The 21,447-nt window shown below is 41.6% G+C and overlaps 1 protein-coding gene across 4 annotated transcripts in view; it reads left to right on the top strand.

Annotated features, from left to right (window-relative positions):
* UBR3 (ubiquitin protein ligase E3 component n-recognin 3) overlaps positions 1-21,447 on the top strand; it is a 4,226,407-nt gene that overhangs the window by 1,105,038 nt on the left and 3,099,922 nt on the right. For all 4 annotated transcript variants that reach the window (XM_044075499.1, XM_044075501.1, XM_044075502.1 and 1 more), the window contains exons 9-10: positions 14,399-14,578; positions 17,251-17,384. In XM_044075499.1, the coding sequence (XP_043931434.1) occupies positions 14,399-14,578; positions 17,251-17,384 (314 nt within the window). The remainder of the gene's footprint in view (positions 1-14,398; positions 14,579-17,250; positions 17,385-21,447) is intronic.

Below are 21,447 nucleotides of genomic sequence, written 5' to 3' on the forward strand. Positions count from 1 at the left end.
AATGCAGAATGCAGCAACTACTTCACGCTGATCCCCCCACAGGGGGAATCACCCAGGGACGCTCTGGTCCATGATTGGCCCCCCGGTCTGCTTTATGCTTTCCCTCCTTTTCCCCTGCTCTCAAGGGTGATTCAGAAAGCGCAATCCTTGGGAAGCAGAATGATTCTGATTGCCCCACACTGGCCTCGTCAAGTATGGTTCCCCTTTCTTCAACCATACATTGTGGACACTCCTTGGATTCTGGACCCTCTTCCAGATTTACTGACTCACATGTCGGGACAGTTCCACCCCTCTCTGAGGACACTCCGGTTGACAGCCTGGCTACTCCACTTCCATCGCCAGTCAGACATCACAATTTTTCACCGGAGGTGGTCCATATACTGTTGTCCTCTCATAAGCCATCCACTAGAAAGATTTACTCTAGCAAATGGAAAATGTTCTCTATCTGGGCTCATACTAAAGGCATTGATCCTTACACATAGATTAAGTTCTGGAGTTCTTGTCTATGCTGTTCTATCAGGGGTCCGCATCAGCCACCTTCAAAGTCCAGCTGGTAGCGATATCTAATTTCCACGTAGCTAATGAACCTAGTCTTATGGCGCACAGGCTATGCAATGCATTCCTTAAGGGGACCCTGTTGCTTCGTCCCCCAGTGTCCGAACCTGTCATGCCCTGGGATCTCAATTTTGTTCTTCAGGCTCTTATTCTACCTCCATTTGAGCCTGCAGCTACCTGTGAATTAAAATTTTTGACGTGGAAAACAGCGGTCACCTCAGCAAGGAGGGTCTCGGAAATACAAACCCTCTCCATCAAACCTCCATGTGTGATCTTCCATAAAGATAGGGTATCTCTTAGACCAAATCTCTCGTTCCTTCCAAAAGTGGCTTCCGTATCTTACCTCAATCGGTCAATTGAACTGCCGGTGTTCTTCACCCACTTTTCTAACAAGGCAGAACTTAGGTTTCATCAATTGGACGTACATAGGCAGTTACGCTTCTGTTTACACTGGACAAAAGACATCAGGAAATCTGACCAACTCTTTGTCTCCTTTTCGGACAACCAATTGGGTTCTCCGGTATCCAAGGTCACGCTGTCTAGATGGATCGCCAGTTGTATTTCTTTCATCTATCAGGCAGAAGGTAAAAATTGCCATTTCCAATCAAGGCACATTCCATATGGGCTGTTTCTACATCCACAGCCTATCAAGCTAGACTGTCAATGGATGATATATGTGCAGCAGCTACTTGGGCTTCTCCTCACACCTTTATTTCTCATTACAAATTGGACGTGGTTTCCAGGGGCAGATCTTCCTTTGGCTCCACAGTTCTCAGGAGTATTTTCCTATGAGCCACCCAGGATTTAGGTGCTAAGGACGCTGTCCCATGGGTAAAGAATGTAGGCGAGATAGGACCACATAACATCAAGAAGTAATGTACTCACCATAACGTTCGATGTATGTGGTCCATCTCATCTCACATTCTTACCTATCCCCCCACCTTCCCCCTGCCTGGAGGATTTGGGAATTAGGATTTGGGAATTAGGTTGTCACCTACACAGTTCCTTTAATTAATTAATTGTTGTTGATAGAGATATGAGGTGTGTATGATGTACTTTTTTTGTTCGCAGCAAACTAGATCTGGGGATATGGAGCAGTGCACCATGGGGATACTCTCTTAGCCCAGCCAATGAGAGACTTTCAGCTAATAAAATCGGCCGAGTGCGAACCCACGGGTAAAGAATGTGAGGCGAGATGGACCACATACATCGAACGTTATGGTGAGTACATAACTTCTTGTTTTGAACAGTAAAGAAATTAAATACAACAATACAAGATGAAAAAAAGACAGATACATTTGAAGAAGTACGGGGGCAGATAAACTGATGACTTTAAAGGGAAAAGGATGAAGCTACAATACAAATGTGTTAACTTTAGCAATAACATAACTCTGATTAAAAGCAGTGCAATACATATTATCTGTGAAATTTAAAAAATAGCACTGTATAACAGTTTCTTCTTGCAAACAGTAATACTTTTAATAAAATCAGTGCATCTTAAAAACGTAGACAACTAGCACTTTAATAAATAATTTGAACACATAGTCTTGAAGATCAATTGCTGTTGAGTCACATCCAACTCCTATACAGTTCATGAACAATGACTGCCATCCAGACTAGGGAATGGAAGTAGATCACCAAATCTTTTTTTTTTTTTTTTTTTTTTTTTTTTGGCAGTAGAGAATTTTATACATATATCATTTTAAGGAAACTATTTAAACTATAACAGATAGATTAAATATTTTGATCAACGTTACTGCAGACAAATACTTTTTCAAACAGAAAAAGATTGCAAAATCGGGATCTGAGACTAAGATGACCATAAAGCAGAACAGTGTGCTGAACTAATTGTAAGCAATCACTTATATGGAGCAGGAGGATGTAGCAAACCTACTAGCTGACAAATGTATCTCCAGTTTCATCCTGTTCTCCCCTGACACCTCCCAAGAGATATCCTCAACCATAACTCCCCCAGCTATCACTAGTGAACAGGTCTTCAGTGCACTGTCCAGTGCAAAAAATATTGCATCTGTAGGCCCTGTTAGGATATTATAAATAAAAACACAGGAAATCTTCAGATGTAAGATCCAACACAGTTTGGATTTGTCAAGGACATATCATGCCTGCTCAATCTGGTTGGACTTCTTTGAGAAAATCATCAAAGCTGTGGACGAGGGCAGAACAGTATGCACTGCCTGTCTTGACCTGGCCAATGCATTCCATACTTTTTCTCATTTGGATATTATCAAGAAAGTCACAAAAGTAGGAGTAAACCTCTGTCACCCATTGGATAGCCAGCTGGCAAACAGGACATAAGCCAGGACAGGGGACTCTCCTTCCCAAAAAGGTCAGTTACCAGTGGAGTCTCCCGGGGTTCTTTCCTGAGGCTTATTTTTTTGGCATCTACTTTTCAATGTTAGACTAAATGAGAGTTGTAAAGAAGGGCAACATATGTATTCTATGTAAATGGAAAAAATTAATATGGTTTGTTTTCTTTTCTTTCAATATATGTGTGCCTGTGTCTTAAGTGATAATTTAATAAAGGTGTTTAAAAGCATTTAGGAGCTGCCGCTATCCTTCGGTAGTACAGGGGTCAGTCTTTGGGTAAATGTTCTGTTACCAGTCCATACATCCAAGTGATGAGCTTTGTTTGATGTGCATGAGGAGTCTGTTCCAGAGCAGTAATATTCTTTGCAAGATTTACCTGTCCCTCCAAACCATTGTGTTGATATTGCAAAAGAGTTTTAGATCCCTGGGCTAAGTACTCCTCATGCTGTATAACTTGCTGATGTGCAATAGGTCCTTCAGCATTGGGTTGGAGGATGCCTTTTGTGCCAGACATGTCATTCTTAGCTGTCTGTAGGATACCACTGGTGACTAGTCTCTTTGTGGAGGTAGCTTCCCCTGTTTTGATCTCCCGCATCTTGGTTGTGAACCAGTTGGCAATCCAGCAGTTGATGTAGGGGTTTATTTGCTTTTCTACTATTCTCAAGTGCAGGATTGTGTCATAGCCTTGGTCTGGTTGAGGTATGCTGTGTGTACTGTTTTACCTTCATCCATTGCTTTGGTGATGTTTTCAAAGCAGTCCACTAGGGTTTGTAAGCAAGACATCCCCATGACATATCCAAACTGAGACAGCTCCTTATTGATTAATTCCATGATAAGACTTTCCATGGCTTTGCATATGTGGTTAATCAGACTTTAGTTCTGTAATTGCCTGGGTTTGTAGATGGTCCTCCCTTATGGAAGGGAATGACTGTAGCTGTTCTGTATTCCCTTGGTGCAAACCTGTATGGAGGCTGATGTTCAACATTGTTGTTTTTGGGGGTGGCTAAATCATGCATAATACTATTTAAGATGCATCCAGGAATATTGTCAGGACCCGTCAGTGAATTGTTTTAGCTTTTGATAGTGCTTTCAGGACTTGGTCTTGTTTGATAGCTGGAGGTGAGTTGGTTTCAGGTTTATCTTGTAGGATAGGTGGAGTAATGGAAAGAGGAGTAAAGTTTGATCTGAATTTATCAGCCAGTAGTTTAACTGTATCTTCAGCTTCAGTGTAAATAACATTGTTTGAAATCAGCTCAACAGATTGCTGCATTGTGCTTCTGAGATTATGAACATAACTAAACAAGGCTTTGTGATGGTGTTTGGCTTGGGTAGCTATTTTAGCCATAAAACTTGTCATTGGTGGATTTTATTGAGCTCCTGAGTTTATTTATTTCAGTGATGGGGGCTCTGTCATTCTGGGAATTACTTTTCTTAATTTTTGGTCAAAATTCTCTTTCTTGTATTGTACAACTTGTTGATATTATGCTTACACTGAGGGGGTTTGATGTTCATCGTGCATACAGCTGCAGTCATAACAGATGGGTTCTCCTGCCGTCAGGCGGGTCCTCAGTCGGCCGAATTCCAAAGTCTAGGTCCAGCCTCGGTTGTCGTCGCTTCTTCCCTGACGTCAGTGTGACAGGGGTATAAAAGAACCAGCCGACACCATTTTCTTCAGTCTTTCTTGCCGCGCAGTGCCCGAAGCAGAAGCAGTTCGCAAGTGCCGGTCGGCCAGCTCCTGAAATTACGAAAATTTTGCAACCGAAGTCTTCTTGAAAGTTAAGTACCCCGTTGGGGAAACATTTCTTGCCTCAGACCGATGTCAGACAAAGTTAATAATTGTATTTCATGTGGGAAGCAAATACCACATAAGGATTTTCATTCCCTCTGCATTCCTTGCTTAGGCCCAGACCACGAAGTCTCGGTCTGTCGTTTTTGTGCTACATTCAACAAACGCACCATTAAGCGTCGGGCGGAGTTCGCCTAGCACTATTTTGGTAAAAAATTTAACTATATTATGTCGTCAGATACTCCGACTCCAGTTTTGTCTAAAAAACGCAAAGATAAGGACCGACACCACGCCAAAGCCGACTACAGGTGGTCTGGTTCTCAGCGAGGCGCCTACGCAGCCCCTGCCTACCGACGACACTTCATTGGCGGTGTCTTCTGTGCCCGAGGTTGCAGGCTCCTCGGCCCACACCCCGACTACAGATACCAAAGCCACTCTTGGTGGTTAATCTCAAAATGTAGACAGGTCTGCCTCCTCTCAGGGTGTCTTCAGACCTTCCCCTTCTTTTTCCATCAAGGCTTTCACTAAGTCTAAAGCAGGCATGCATTCTAAGAGACAAGCTACACAGGGCCCTTCTCCAGGCCCCATGCCTAAAAAACAGATGCTTAAAATGGCTGAGGATTTAATTACTCTTATCAAGGGTTCTCAAACCCCCCCCGGACAAAAGGCCCAGAGTGGAGGAAGAATCCCCCTCCTCTGAACAGGCCTCCATTATTTTAGAGCACTCTGATGAACAGGAACATTCTTACTCCCCTTTTGAAGATTCTGATGCAGAGGAGTCCATTCCCTCTGTCCCCCCCCCCCCAGAGAATTACTCATTTGGGGAAACCTTGCATACCTTAAGGGAATACTTCCACTGGGAAGACCAAGAGTACTCAGATTCCAAGAAAAGGCTTAGGGATTTTCTCTTGCTACCTCAGCACAGGCCTCTGGCTTTAGCTCCTGTCTTAGACTTACTAGATGATGTGTACTCGGAGGCCTGCCTTAACCCAGATTCTTTACCTCCAGCCCCAGTCAAGCCTGACAGGTACTACCAGGTTCCTGACTCACACCAATTTTTATACAAAAGCCATGCGGCTGACCCAGAAACTATCTCACAGGGCCCCAAGGGAATTAAGGCCTCCACTGCTAAAAATCCATTACCTTCCGAGAGAGATTCCAGATCCTTAGAAAGGTGGGGAAAAAAAGGTATACACCTTGGCCACCTTAACCATGAGGGCATTAAACTGCCAGTTCCATATGCTAAAGTACCAACAGTTTCTATTATCACAGTTGAGAAGCAAAATGCCACAACCTGAACAACCAGACTTGAAGGAGTTGCAGGATTGCAGGAGTGCAGAACAAGTGGGTAAACATACCTTGCAGTGTGGTTTTGATGCTCTAGAGGCTTCATGTAGAGCTGCTGTTACAGGATCAGTCATACGTGTAGACATGCCTGGCTCAAGGAGCAAACCTTACCAGATCATGTCAAAGCTAAATTACTAGATGCCCCTCTACAAAAGGATGTATTATTTGGTGTTAAAGCTGAGGAGGTATTAAAGAAAATGGAGGAAAAGGCTAAATCGATGCAAACAGTGAAAGATTTTCTACAGGTACAACTTTCACGTTTCAGTAGAAATTGGCCTTCCAAAAATTGATCCTTTCCAGCCACGGACAGGCCCCAAAGAGGTAGATACAGGTGCCTGAGGGGCAGAGGGCAATCTCAAGGATAGTTTAGAGGCAGACAATGGCAAGCTCCTACACAAAGAGGTTGTGAGGATAGTTCGCAGCCATTCAGAAAGCAAGCCCAATGACTTTCCCCTTTGCATGCCAACCAAGGCTCAAATGGCAGCACCCTTAGGCGGAAAACTGGCATTATTTTCAAAAAATTGGCATATTGTCACAAAAGACAAATGGATCCTGGACATTATAAACAAAGGCTACAGATTCCATTTTCATACCCTTCCAAAAATGAGAGGCATGCCAAACCTGCCACACAATCAAAGGGCAGAGGCACAAAAACAAATTTCAGATCTCATGGACATGAAAGCTATTCAAGAGGTACCTACTCACGAACAAGGTCAAGGTTTTTATTCCAGACTATTCCTGGTACCAAGGAAGGGAAAAGATTGGAGACCTATTTTGGACCTATCCATCCTAAACACATTTTTACTCATACCAAAATTCAAGATGCTCACATTACAGCAGCTTTTTCCCATGCTGGGCAAGGAGTCTTGGCTGATAACATTGGACCTCAAGGAGGCATACCTGCATGTCCCAATCAGACAAAATTGCAGAAGATACCTCAGATTTCTTGCAGGTTCAACCCATTATCAATTCTCTGCATTGCCCTTTGGCTTATCTACTGTGCCCAGAGTATTCACGAAATGCCTGGCATCAGTAATTGCCTACTGCAGACTTCAAGGGATACAAATATACCCATATTTGGACGACTGCCTGATCCAAGCGGACAGCAAGCACATACTTCTGACTTTTGTAATAATGTTAATGAATTCTCTGGGATACACAGTCAACAAAAAGAAATCAAGGCTAATACCCTCTCAGAAAATAATTTTCCTGGGTGCCAACTTGGACACAAACACCCAGATGGCCTACCTCACGCCAGAGAAGCAGGGTCAACTAACTCAATACTTCAGAAAACTAGCAAATTTCACCAGGCTGACTGCAAGGAAAATCCTGCAGGCTCTGGGATTCATGGCATCTTGCATCCTACTAATCCCATGTGCAAAGCTGCATATGAGGAAACTTCAATGGTACCTGAAAAACCTGTGGTCTCAACACAGCCACAGTTTGGAAACAATAATACCACTAATTCCATGTCTTCAAAAGGAATTTCTGTGGTGGGCTCAAGCATGCCAAACAAACACAGGTCTCCCATTCTGCAAGCCTCAAGCAAATCAAGTCATCACAACAGATGCCTCGAACTACGCCTGGGGGGCGCACATGACAGATTGGTGCATTCAGGGCAAATGGTCCCAAAAAGAAAAGCACCTTCACATCAATCAAAAGGAAATGCTAGCAGTAATAAATGCTATTATAGCTTTCAAAGACCTTCTGCATCCAGGTCAACTATTGATAAGGACAGACAACACCACAGTAATGTGGTACATAAACAAACAGGGATGAACCCATTCATACCCCCTATGCAGGCTGGCCATGTCACTTTGGAACATGGCTCTGGAATTACAAATCGAACTTCAAGCACAGTACTTGCCAGGAAAGAAAAACACGCTGGCAGACAACCTAAGCAGAAATATGACAGATCACATGAATGGAAGTTGCATCCTCAAGTTTTTACAGAGATAATTCAAGCATGGGGAAGGCCAGACATAGATCTCTTTGCCTCCCACAAAAATCACCAATTGACAAAATTCTGCTCAAGGACTTTTCATCCACAGGCCTGGAGAGTGGACGCTCTCTTTCAGTTGGACAACAATGACAGTTTATGCCTTTCCACTTCTTCCTCTGCTGCCCAAAGTTCTATTAAAAAGCAGAGCAGACAGACCAAAGATGATTCTCATTGCTCCAGACTGGCCAAGACAGCACTGGTACCCACTCCTGAGGAGCCTGACACATTCCCCTCCATGGACCCTACCTCTAATGCCTCTTCTTCTGACTCAGCACAGCTTCAAAACTCTTCACAGTCAGCTGAAAACACTCAATCTGGCCGCATGGAAGATTCCTTAACATCACAACAGACCCTACTCTCCAAGGAGGTGCAGGATGTCATTTTGGAGGCCAGAAGGCCATCTACTAGAAAAGCTTACTCTGCAAAATGGAAACGGTTTTGTGCCTGGAATGAGAAAAAGGGCCAGAATCCTGGAAAACTGAATTTACCTCAAATATTACAGTATCTAGCTGAGCTGCTAAGCAGTGGACTTTCATTCTCCTCCATCAAAATCCATGCCTCAGCCATTTTTGCAGAATACAACACTGATCCACCTTTATTCTCTCACCCCCTCTTAAGACAGTTCCTCAGAGGGGCTAAGAATATAAAACCCCCAAGGAAACTACCAATACCTGCTTGGGATCTCAACTTCATTCTAGAAATGCTGACCTTGCCTCCTTTTGAGCCAGCTGCCTCAACAGATTTGCAATATTTGTCCTGGAAAACAGCTTTCCTTCTGGCTATCACCTCAGCTCATAGGGTATCGGAACTACAAGCCCTCATGGCTGTGCAGCCTTTTATCATCTTCCATCAGGACAGAGTTTCCTTACGAACCAACCCGTCCTTTATGCCAAAGGTGGTATCCAGGGTAGCTTTGAATCAGGCTATACACTTACCTACCTTTTACCCTAATCCTCAAAACAAAGGGGAGAGACTACTACATTCCTTGGACATCCACAGACAGCTGCGTTATTATTTGGACAGAACAAAACCCTTCAGAAAATCAGAACAGCTCTTTGTGTCCTATGCTATAGGAGCTCAAGGGAAGCCAATTTCCAAACAATCTCAAAATGGATAGCCCACTGCATACGCTTTTGTTACTCTTTTCCTGGTAAAACTGTACCTGCAGGCATCAGATCTCACTCCACAAGGGCCACAGCTACCTCTGCAGCTTTCCTCAGAGGAGTTCCTACCAAAGATATTTTGGAAGCAGCCACTTGGAGTTCTGTGCATACCTTCACCAAGCACTACCATCTACCATTATACTCCAAAACTAAAGCAGACTTTGCCACTGCAGTCTTGCAGGGCATCCTGGCTCCTCCTAGTTCCACCTAGTGCCTACCACCCCTTTCTTAGCTTTGGGATTCTACCCATCTGTTATGACTGCAGCTGTATGCACGATGAACATAGTACAGTTTTGTACCTACCATAAATGTAGATGTTCGAGTGCTAATACAGCTGCAGTCCAGGTTTCCCTCCCTCCTTCCCCTCTTGGGACAGGCCTATTGGCTAACACCTCCTCATACAACCTGATTGGGGTATTCATTTCTGGTGTATTTGCTTGCAACTACTGTATTTTGATTATATTGCATTGCTTTATTACACAAATTTATGTATTGCCTTCCTTCTGGGGACACCTGACATCTAGGGCAAGAAAAACTGAAGAAAATGGCGTCGGCTGGTTCTTTTATACCCCTGTCGCACTGACGTCAGGGAAGAAGCGACAACAACCGACGCCAGACCTAGACTTTGGAATTCGGCCGACCGAGGACCCGCCTGACGGCAGGAGAACCCATCTCTTATGACTGCAGCTGTATTAGCACTCGAACATCTACATTTATGGTAGGTACAAAACTGTACTTTTCTGTGGTTTACCCTGGGCTTTGTTCGTACATGCTGGTATAGTGTGGTGATGTACATTTCCATGTATTCAGCATAGTTAACTGCATTTGGTGGGGATTTGAAGCTTGCCACCGTAGCTCTTAAGAGTAGGTAGTTTGTCTTAGAAATATCTAAAAGTACTTTGGGTAAATGGGGTCTCTGGTTTCAGTTTTATTTTGAAGTTGAAGGCTTTATGGTCAGACCTAACAAGTGATGAAAATATACAAGGGATAGTACAGGATGCGTCCATAATAATAAGGACAAAATCCAAGATGTTATTCCCAAATTGGGTACTCTGACTAATTGTTCTAGGTTATTTATGTTGACAAAGTCCAGTAATATCTGTGCTTGTACACTAGTAGTGTGGGGTAGGTTTCCCAGTGTGTAGTTGGATGGTTTAGCTCACCGAGGAGAATGATACTGAGTTTAATATCTAGTGATTCCAGTTCCAGTAGGTAGGGCTTATGGCTTTCTTAGGTCACTGAGGGAGTTTTAAAGCTAGGTAATATAGAATACTGGCCAAATAACTGGATGGTTATTTAGCCATGACAAAACTGTAGTGCATCATGCTTCTTTACCAGATCTGATACGAGTCTCTTCTGGATGAATATTGAGACACCTTCATCTTTTTTCCCCCCTCCTGCACAGTAGCTGGTCTAAACAAGTGGAAGGTGTTACAGATCTGTACCGCCACAGTGCTGTGCAAAATTTTACACCATGTCCTAGTCACTACACACACATCTACATCCTCCAGGTTAAGGAGGGTTTGTAGAGAGATGAGTTTCTTGTTCAGGCTTTCAGCATTAATTAGTAAAAACTTGATATTTTCCTTTGCTTACTTTGTTATGTTGGTATGTGTATCAGGTTGACATTGCCTTTAAAAAAACACTATGGGGGTGGACAAAATCCTTGCCACTAATTGAAACCCTAGAGGGGATAGATGCATACTGTCTCTGGCGAAGCAGCGTAGTCTGTAGATCATATCCTTTCAGGCAGACAAATATTAGACCCCCCCCCTTCGAATGTTACCAAAAACTTACATTGTTATTAAAATCACTTATTTTTTGCTTGCAGTGTGGCATCATCTTTGGGGAAGATGGAATTGCTAGGCTCATACTGCTTGGGACACTTAGTCTGAGACCTTCATCGTTTCTCTTGTCATGTAGTTCAGGGAGGTACAACTTAAGTCCTTGACACTCACGTGTACTATGAGAGCGTTATAGTGGTACTTATTGAAGGGCTTGAGTGTGTGTGTGGGCTGACAGATTGTGGCACCAGGCAGTCAACTAACTTGTCCCTCTTTTCTTGCGCAGCCTGGTAAGAGTTATATCTGTTTTATCTTACAATGGCGTTCACTATAACTAGAATGTTTGATTGCTTTAAGGGTTCACCGTCCATGACTTTGTGACTCCTTATGCTACGTCCATAGATGTATAGGTTCATAGGTAAGTAGTAGGCTAATCTGCCTTTCTAGGCCGTTTTAAGCCTACCCAGTTTCCCTTTCAAACATAAGAAGCAAACCCTGTACCGTTTGACTGTAAGGTAAACACCTTAACCATTATACTTCCAACCCCAAGATTGTAGGCTTGTGTAGCAAGGTGATTGGCTTAACTTGATGACTGTGCTTTGTGCCTGTGTTGTGTTTTGGAGGTTTTTGAGGTTTAGGCAAGTTAATCTTTACAATTTCAGCATATGATGGATTATATGTATTGTGAAGGACTTGGTGAGGCATGTTGTATGGTGCACTGATGACGATTTTGGTGTCTTTTACTGTGTGTGAAATTTTTGACTCAAAGGACATTGTATGTGTACATCTCTTACATATTGTATTATGCTGTTGGAGTAGTTGATGATCATCAGACAATTCTCACACTGTAAACCCATCTCAATCAGGCTAGCTGCAGAGGTTGTGGGAAAGTACAGGTCCATAGTTTCTATAGGAATGACTTGAGGGAGGGTGCAGCGGTAACTAGAACTGCTCGGAGTTCGGTTTGTTAAAGGTACAGTTTGGGTGGATTTAATACTAAAGTGTGGGGAAATGCTTGGTTATTAGGCTAAGTGGTGCACTTGCAGCTCAAGGTATTTATTTGCACTTGGCACATGTTTTTTCAGCCTTGTATCTGGATTTTTATGGATGTATACATTTTGCAGGACTCTTGTAGGGAAAAAAAGCTCTTGTGCAGACAGCTCACTATAGAGCAATACTAGTGATGGCAGTGCACCAAGTGCAGCTTTTTTCTTCCCCTTTTTATAAAAAGTTCATTTCTTTCTGGTCAAGGCTTACCACGCTTCTCAGAGGTTTGCATAAAAAAACATGGCTGTGCTGGTTATATCAGACTAGCTAGAGAGGGACCCAATCAAATAAAGCCAATAGTGTAGCTGTATGACTTCAGAGCCTGTAGCAAGTCCCAGTTCTTAGTTATGTGATTTAGAGCTAAATGTCAATGATGTCGGGTAGGTTAGAATTTCAGAAACTTTAGCATTTATGGGGGGGGCGTAATTAGTGTACAAATTCTGGAGAGCAGCAGGGAGAGCAGTACTTAATGTGTCATTGGGGACTGGGGCAGGCACAAGAAGAGGAAGACAGCAGTAGCAATGCTCTAAAACATCTTATTTTCTTCTGACCCATTTACTAAAAAGGTGCTGAAACATTAGCAGCAGCTTTCTGCAGAATTATATGTGAACTCTAGGAAATTTCATATTAAAACAAGTGGACTTCTTTTGCAATTAACTTAATGTATTTAAAAAGTGCTTGTCTCATTTCCATTGGGGTTCTGCAAATCACTTTGCCCTGGAGTTCTTCCAAGTAAAGAATGGCTGTCATTTTAATTGTTTTAGAGCAAATGAGATATCTTAATATTAAATAGGAAAAAAATGACCCATTAGGGACTGCAGTTCTGTAGCAGATATTGTTATAGTGTAAACAGTTTGAATTACAGTATTTTCATTGACTTTATTTTTCAGTAAGACGTTCATAGTATCTTGAGCAGTTTGTGTTGAAGACTTGTTAACTAAGAGTGTAGCAAACCTCTGATCATTAAGTTACCTCATCTGGTAAAGGTTCCAAATCCAAAACTTCATCCTGTAGAATTTTCAGTATTAATGAGTATTATCATAAATTATATTTTTCTATTGTAGTCTTCCAGTACAGATATTTTTTTTTTCATTTCCATTCTTTTGGATAAGTTCCATAAAGTTGATTTTGTCATTGCAGACTCACCTGAGATTTTCTTCCAACACTTTCTGAATAGGTACAAAAGCAAATATTAGATACTTCCCAATAACAGTGGAATCTCTTAATTTCGAATATTTGGCTACTTTACCTTTATTCATTTTCAAGCCATCAGATAATTTAACTTCTGTTTCATAAACTGGATAATTTTGACTGGGGAGGCAAATGAAGTGATGCAAAGCTTTCGAGTTCTCCATTGTCAGCTTTGAGGGATTTTAGACATGACTTGCAATGTAGCTGAAACACACAAGTAATTAGTTTAATGTAACATAAATGGTTCAAATTACAGATAAACACTTTAAATAAGAACGTCAACAATTTCCTGTTAGCTGTTAGAAAAACTGTTTTAAAAAAACTGAAGTGAAGAACACAAATATTTCCCTACCATACCTCTCAACTGCCCATATTTTCAGGATGTCCAGATTTTTGCTCATGTTTTTGGTTTATTCCTCAGAAATGTGTTTTTTGACAAATTGAGGATAGAAGTCACCATGCAATGACAAGCATTTAAGCTACAGACTTCATGGCCTTCAGAAATTGCACGCACATACCAAACCTGTTGTAGCAACTTTCTGAGTTTATAAGAACAGTATTTAAAAATTGTCATTAGTTTTGTGCCTTTGCCCTCCCCCCACCAATAGTTTTGGTTTTGTCCAGAATTCATGTGCTAAGATGTTGAGTGGTATTGTTTCCTGATAACTCTTTGGCGTCATCTTCAAATGTCCATGGTTTTAGTAATAATCTAAAGTGTCTGGCATTAGGCTTGTGCTCAGCTGTTAGACCATTGAATGTTGAGGTTTCTAGTGGTTCTGCTGTATGTAATATTCTTGTGTTCAAAGCAAATACTTGTCTCCAGTTTGTTGATTTTAATGACATATCTTATTGCTACTGGTGTGTGACATATCTTATTGCTACTGGTGTGTGACAAGTCTTGGAAATTACAAAGGGAATTTTATTTTACTTACAATTTTGGTATAACTGCTAATCATAAGACACTTTTTTCTTGGTCCTGCTAGAACTTTTATCCAACAGAGGAGATCTGCAGCAAGTGCAAGGATGTTAACCTGATTGCGCAGGGTGCACTTTATTAATTTTATATTTTAATTTGAAGATATATTACTGAAATGTAAATTGTGAGATACTTGCAAGGATCTGCATTTTAATATTGGGTGTAAGGCTGTGGAATTTATCTTTATGATTATTCCTTTTATTTTTGTTTGTTTTTTAGATGAAGAAAACAATTTTCATGTTGTGGTGAATTGTGGAGAACCACTTTTGAAAAATAACACCTACTGGCCTTTAGTTAGTGATTTCATTAACATTCTTTCACATCGAAGTGTAGCCAAGAAGTTTTTGGAGGACAGAGTGTTGCTGTCCATGTGGATGAGCTTTGTATCATATTTTCAAGGTACTGTATTTTGTATTTTACTCTCTTTCTGATTGTACCTAAAAATAGTGTGTTTGCTTATATTTTACAGACTGCTGTTACTACTTCTAGGAGTTTACTACATGGGTAGGATTGCAGCGTCATTTTTTCCCTCACTGACATTTAATGTTTTACTTGTGTAAGCATAGACTAGTAAGATATAATAATTCAAAATGTATTTCTGTTTTGGAAGGCAAGTTTTGTGTTCAAGGTTGCTTGCAGAAAACAACCAAGTCAATACACAAAGACAAAGCTAACTGTGTTGGAGAAAGTGTACATAGTAAATAGTCTGATAGTTGCACAATAGAAATATGTATATTCCTGATTTGAAGTACACATTTGAAGCACATAAATGAAAGTTGGACTATTATCAGTCTTTGTATGTTATATAAGAAATACTTTGAAAGTCCATTTTAATTACAGGTATTGCACATTGCAGCTGAACCTTTCTTGCATCTTTCCCAGACACTTGGCTGTGTTCGTTTCCCCTGTAAATGAGTAGTCCCAATTCTGTCAGGATCTGTCATATCTGAAAGGTGTAGTGGAGTAGGTGACAGAAGACTAGCCCCCCCCCCCCCCACCCTGCCACACTCCCACTAGTGCACTAGTGGAGTTGCTCATAAGTGTCTTTTCTGCAGTTCTGCAGAATCTAAATGGGTGGTCATTCACCAGACAGTCTCAAAATCTGCCCATTAGTGCAATTTCTTCTACAGTTATACTCTATGTGCCTTGGCTATTTTTTTTTTTTGCCTTGAGTTGATGGTTCATCAGCTATTTCATTGGCCTTTTCAATCTTACCAGTGATAGTCCTAAGATTTGACATCTGAAATCCTCTTCTGTGGGTCTGAGTTTTAAATATACTTCCTCCCATTAGGATTGGTTGTTTTTCTCTGAGGCTCCTGCAGTTTGGGACGTGAGTACTCTGGTGATGCACAATTTGTAACATCACATGGCAACAGTGGGAAGGCATCCGTAGTTCCCTAGCTTGCTGATTCTTTTTCACACAGTTCTGATCTTGAGTTTACTGGAAAAGAGTATCCCATGTTCAGTGACTCAAGCAGCTAAATTATCTTTTTTTTTTTTTTTTTGCATTGTGACCTGATTTTGAGTCAAGATCCACTCAAGCATTGTCTTCATTGGTTGAGAGAAAAATGTAAATGTCAGCAGTTAAACAAGGCAACTAGAAGATGCACAAATTTCTAGCCTGCATCACAGTGTGATGTATAACAGAGGCTGAGTGTACCATTTGAGAACCAGTGTGAGTGTAATCTCTGCAGCCTTAGCACACCTTTCAACTGTCCTTTTTTTGGGGGGGGATATCCCTCATTTAAGTCAAAATGTTGCTTTGTCCCTCCGAAATTTGTAATTTTTTTTAGAATTTCTAAATTAATAGTACCAATTTTTTTTTTTAATTACTCCTAATTTGGGGCATTTTTCCCTAATTATTTTTTGCTTTATCCCCAATTTTGGAGGTGAAAATTTAGAACTGTACACAGACATACCTCAGAGCCACCTTCAGAAGCAGAAAGAAATAGAGGGCAAGTCCATTTTTAAGACAGTTTCCTTTTCCGTGTTTGTTAAAGTATCATCCCCTGCCACCAAATGTTTGAATTCATACCTGTGTTCTGCTTAATGGACAATGAATTCTCCATGAGAGGCATGCCCCACCCCTTTGGACACTTTAGAGGATATCCCAGCCAGGGTTTAAGTGGTATGCCACCCCTTGTCAGGCAGCAAGAACGTCCTCATTATCATTTTGCTTTTGGAGGGCAGTCCCTTGAATTCCCCAGTTAGAACTTGGTGGCTGGCTTGCAGCTGAATACTTTTCTCTTGAGGCTTCCTATCAGGTCCTGTGGAGCTCAGCAGTCCGGAATGAGAAGAGTCCAGTTGGTCCTCTCACACCAGGATTTTCAGCTTGAGCCATCAACATTAGATAGTTGTCTCACATCTGGTAGGCCATGTACTCGCTGGTACAGATTGCACAACCTTTTGAATTGGTCTGAGGTCAGCAGCAGGCCTTCACCTCACCATCACTGTATTGGCATACGTGGCTATATGTGCCACTGTTCTGTGACTGATCCAATATAGTAACACAGCATTCCTGTATTGGGCTGGGGCTGTTCAAAAGGAGGAAATTCCATATTTAGTCCTTACTTCATATTGCTGTTGTAGGTTGAATAAAATCACATATAATTTTGACATGCTTAATTCACAGTAACACATGAAATTTGGTGGAGTATTTTTGATGACTCATACTTAAAAGTTTTGATCATGCTTTGCTGGTTACAAAAGCATGTACATATAATAACTACTCTTAGATTTAGTAACGCATACACAGTCAAGTCTTTGTTAATCAGCATGGTCCATACACTGTTCTGGGAACTGTGCTTTCTTGACCACAACACAGGGATTATAAGCACTTGTTTTGGTCGTTAGGAAGGACAGTCCTGGAACTGTATACTATCCTATCCTTGCTTGACATAATTAGCACAGTCATGGACTGTAGTTTAATTGGTAACAGTTGTAGAATGAATGTGTTCAAGTTGCAGCATTGTGAGGCATTCTCCATTCATTTACCTCTGGATAGAAAAATTATCAGATATATAGATAGTAGTTACTTTATCTTAACCCAATTCATTTGTTTTGCTTTTTAGGTATGAACTTGAACAAGCGAGAACTTAATGAACATGTAGAATTTGAATCACAAACTTATTATGCAGCATTTGCAGCTGAATTGGAAGCCTGTGCTCAGCCGATGTGGGGACTTTTATCACACTGTAAAGGCAGAGTAAGGTTAAAACTATTCTATTGTTTAGTTTACACCATTTTGTTGTACACTCTTCAAACACATTATTTTTAATTTCCATATAATTTGTTTTTAATCCATGCAAGAGTAGTAGTATTTTTTTCTCTTAAATCAGTTTTGATGCTTTGTCTGCAGTCCACCTCCCGTCACGTTCAGGTGCACTTTTTAGTCTCCATGGTAAAGTGGAAAGTAGTTAGATGTAATGTGATAATCATGACATCCCATTGCAGAGGAGAGGGAGGAAATATTTTCCTTCAGTCTGCCATTAACCAAAGTGCTAGAAGCATTCTGATATGGTGCCATTCTTAGCAGTGTGTGTGTGTGTGTGTGGGGGCCATTGCATGCAGTGTCATCAGTGCAGTTGCTTCTGCACAGAAATATGCTGCATTTATCTGCCTGTGCTCTAATCTACTCTGAGCTAGCTTCCCTGGCATTCACTGAGAACACTAACTATGCAGCTAACCCACTCTTCCATTGGAATGGGCAAGCCAAACATGTATGTTGTTTTTGTCCCCCTCCAACCCATGGTCAATTCTCTTATCTCTCTTATGAGCATTAGATTTAAAAAGCCATGCATCTGAATGCTGTTATGTTGGCTAGCATTAGAGATTGATGTTGATTTATTAATATTATGTTTGGGATATTATATCTAAGATATAAAATGTCTTTTGTTAGTAGTATGAAGGCATTGATAACTCACATCTTCCTTAGAATTCTGTAGTATTAATGCAGTTAACCTCTGTAGGCTGTTAATTTAATGTCTGAGTTTTAATATTTTTTGTCACTTTCATTCCAGAAAGTAATGTAATAGAAGTGGGCATATTAATGGTAGACATTGTGTTGATTATGTTGAGTGACCAGTAGAAGTAAGCCTTTGCTTATCATGTCCAACAACACCAGACTAAGTTTTGCTTATACTAAAATTAATTAATTTTACATATACGGAAGGACGAAGGTTTGATAAGAATATATATATTTTCAAATATCTTTATTAAGTCATCATTTAAGACATAAACATACATTAATAGCCGTGAAAAAAATATTAAATTTTTTTTCCATTTACATACACTATACATCACACATCTTTTCTTTCCTTGTAATTGTCATCAGTCCAGCATTGCATAAATTGCTGAATTCCTACCTCCTCTTAAACTACACTCCTCCTCTTCTTGAACATTATTCTGCATGTATTGTTCCCTCAGTTACCATTTTTTTTCTGCTCCTTCCCTTTTCTAAAGCTCAGTCTTCCATTTCTTTTATCTCTTTTATAATATCCAGTACTTCAAGTACAGGTGGTTTAAATTGTGATTTCCATATTTTAGTAATTGCTTTTTTGGCAGCCAATTGAATTAAACTTAATAAGGCTTTACTATGTTTAGGCAGTTTGGATCCTGTGTCCCATTTCAAAAGAATCATTTCCTTAGTTACAGCCATTTGCTCACCCAGTAATTCCTGGAAACTTGTCTGAAGATTGAATATACATCATCACATTTATCTCTCGCCTCATATCTTGACTGTTAGTTGTTAAGCCTCATCTACCTATAACCTTGATGTAATCGAGTCTTCCATATATATTTCCATTTGTACTCTTTCTTGATTTTTTCACATTTCTCTGCTTTATACATATTTCATAAAATTTCCAAAATATCTCTAAAACCTCTATAGGATCTCTGGTTATTTTTCTTGTTATAGGCTCCAGATGTTTGGAGACAACCCTTCTTACTTTCTGTTGCCTAAGATGTGCTAAAAGTTTTTGTGTTCTGAAGTTATAATCAAAAAAATGTTGCTCAACAGCAATCTTTCTAATATCAAGAACATTATCCAGATACTGTCTTATTTTCTCTTTTGCACTTTACATTTGCACCTCATCTTTTTCTGTGAGATTCCCCTTATTCTGTAATGCTTCAACTATTGTCATCCCCTCTAAGTAATTTTTTATACTCATGAACCATATTTCTTTCTCTTTTATTTCTATCCTGTTTTAAACTCCTTTTTCATTTTATCCCACTCACTAGCTATAACTTCCAAAGTTATTTCTGCCTCCCTAAAAGCTCTCAAATAATTTCCACTTTGCATTCCTTAAATTCCTCTCTTTTTGTCAGGTAGGTGAGAAAGTACCAGTGTCTCATTTTATTTCATTATCCTACATTTTGTCTTTGTTTTTATTGGTGTATGATCTGAAATGTTTATTGGATGTGTGTGTTGTAGCTTTCAATTAAATGCACATGTTCCTGTGAAATGTAATATCTCTCTAATCTAGTCCAATTATTGTACCTTGGGGAGTAGCAAATTCTGCCAGAGATCTTACTACTAAATTCACATCTTCCATATCAAATTATTTTCATAAATTTCTTCAGAAATATATCCTGTTTTGTTATATTTTCCCTGCTAGCCCCCCGATACATCTTCACTGTTGCAAATCAAATTCCAGCCGCTACCTATAAGCAATATTCCTTGCTGAAAGCTGATTATTTCTCTCAGAATTTTCTTAAGCTGCATAATAGCAGATCTGAAGTAGGCAGACTTCATTCGTCTGCAACCTGTGGGTATCGGATCCGACCTCGGATCCGAGCCGGCAATTCAAAAGCTTAGGCTCCGAGCTCCTAGCTCCTCCCTCTTACCCATAACCCCTTGCCAAGCCCTGACTGACCTCAGATTTCGTTTGCCGCTTTTCAAGAAGCAACGGAATTCTAGAGCTCCTGGCGTTGGTTGAGATAAGTTTAGATTTTTTGACAGAAAAAGTTTTCAAATTCTCTGTTTTTGTTATTAATCTAGTTAGTGTTGTGTGTGGTTAAGGCTTTCCTCCCTCTTTAGTTAATTTTTCTCGGGTTTTCGTAGTTTGTTGTGTGTGTGTGTGTATTTAGGCCTTAGGTTTGTGATGTCTGAAGCCCCTAAGGCTGTTTTCGAAATGCGAGTGTGGCCATAAGCTGTCCCCAGCAGATGGCCACACTCGTGGTCATCTTGGGGTTGAACACCTGTCTTCTGGTTGTACCATTTGTGCAGGGTTCAACCCCGGCTTTAAGGAACGGAGGTCGAAGTTGGTGCTGGCGGGTCTTTACCCCCAGATACTGCTTCGGCCTCTGCCCCTTCCATTCAGCAATCTGTTGCTGTGAGTTCTCCCTCCGGCTGGGACTCAACCTCCCTTAAAGTTGCGGAGGGAAGGATTCTTCTAGGGAAAGACAGAAGGAGAGGCACAGGGGAAGCACCACAAGAGGAGAGCCGAAACTTCTAGTTCGGCTCCTCCATCTAAGCGGGCCTCCCTGTGCCTTCTAGCTTTCCTCCTCCTCGGCACCACCACCCTCGGTTCTCTCCTGGACCCGGGGAGGGGGGGCCTAGCCCTCCCAGGGGGTCACCGGGCCGGCTCTCTAGGTCCGCTTGGTGGCCTCCTCTAGATCGACTTTTTCCATGAGCGAAGCTGATATGGACCGTATGATGAGGAAATTCATCCAGGCCCAAATGCAAATGGGAGTGCTCCTAGCCCCCCCATCCGGGAGGGCTTCACCCCCTTAGCTCCTTCTCCCACCCATACCACGGGTTCGGAGCTATCGGCGCCGTGCAGATTTGGATCCGGGTGGGTCGGATCCGATAGGTCGGCGCACCTCGGATCCGTCCCATCCCTTGAGTGCTTGGTGCCGGACCCGACCTCTCGAGCCGAGGCCAAGCCTCGGATCCGAGGGAGCTGGTGTGTCTTCGCTCCGCCCAGGTCGGAGCACTCTGGTCTCTCGGAGCCGCCGGTTTCGGCTCCGACTCCGATCCGTCGTCGGATCCGAGTGGGGTCGGCTCGGGACTTAGAGAAGCTGGCTCCCCTCGGCTTTCAACGTTATGGAAAGGGCACTGTCGAGACATCTGGACCCCGGTCCCTGCCACGGCTCCATCCGCACTCCATTGCAGTTGGGCCAGGCCCCCACCAGCCGGTCCCAGGGACAGCCCGCCTCGATGTCCCAAGTGGTTCCCTTGGAACATCCAACTGCTGAAGAGTACTCCTCGGACAGCCCCGATGAAGTACCTCGGAAGCGTAAGTGCAAGAGGAGGCACATGGACTCCC

This window comes from Protopterus annectens, chromosome 6.part1 (assembly GCF_019279795.1).
Source record: "Protopterus annectens isolate FY-2018-M chromosome 6.part1, PAN1.0, whole genome shotgun sequence".
Classification (NCBI taxonomy): domain Eukaryota; kingdom Metazoa; phylum Chordata; order Ceratodontiformes; family Protopteridae; genus Protopterus; species Protopterus annectens.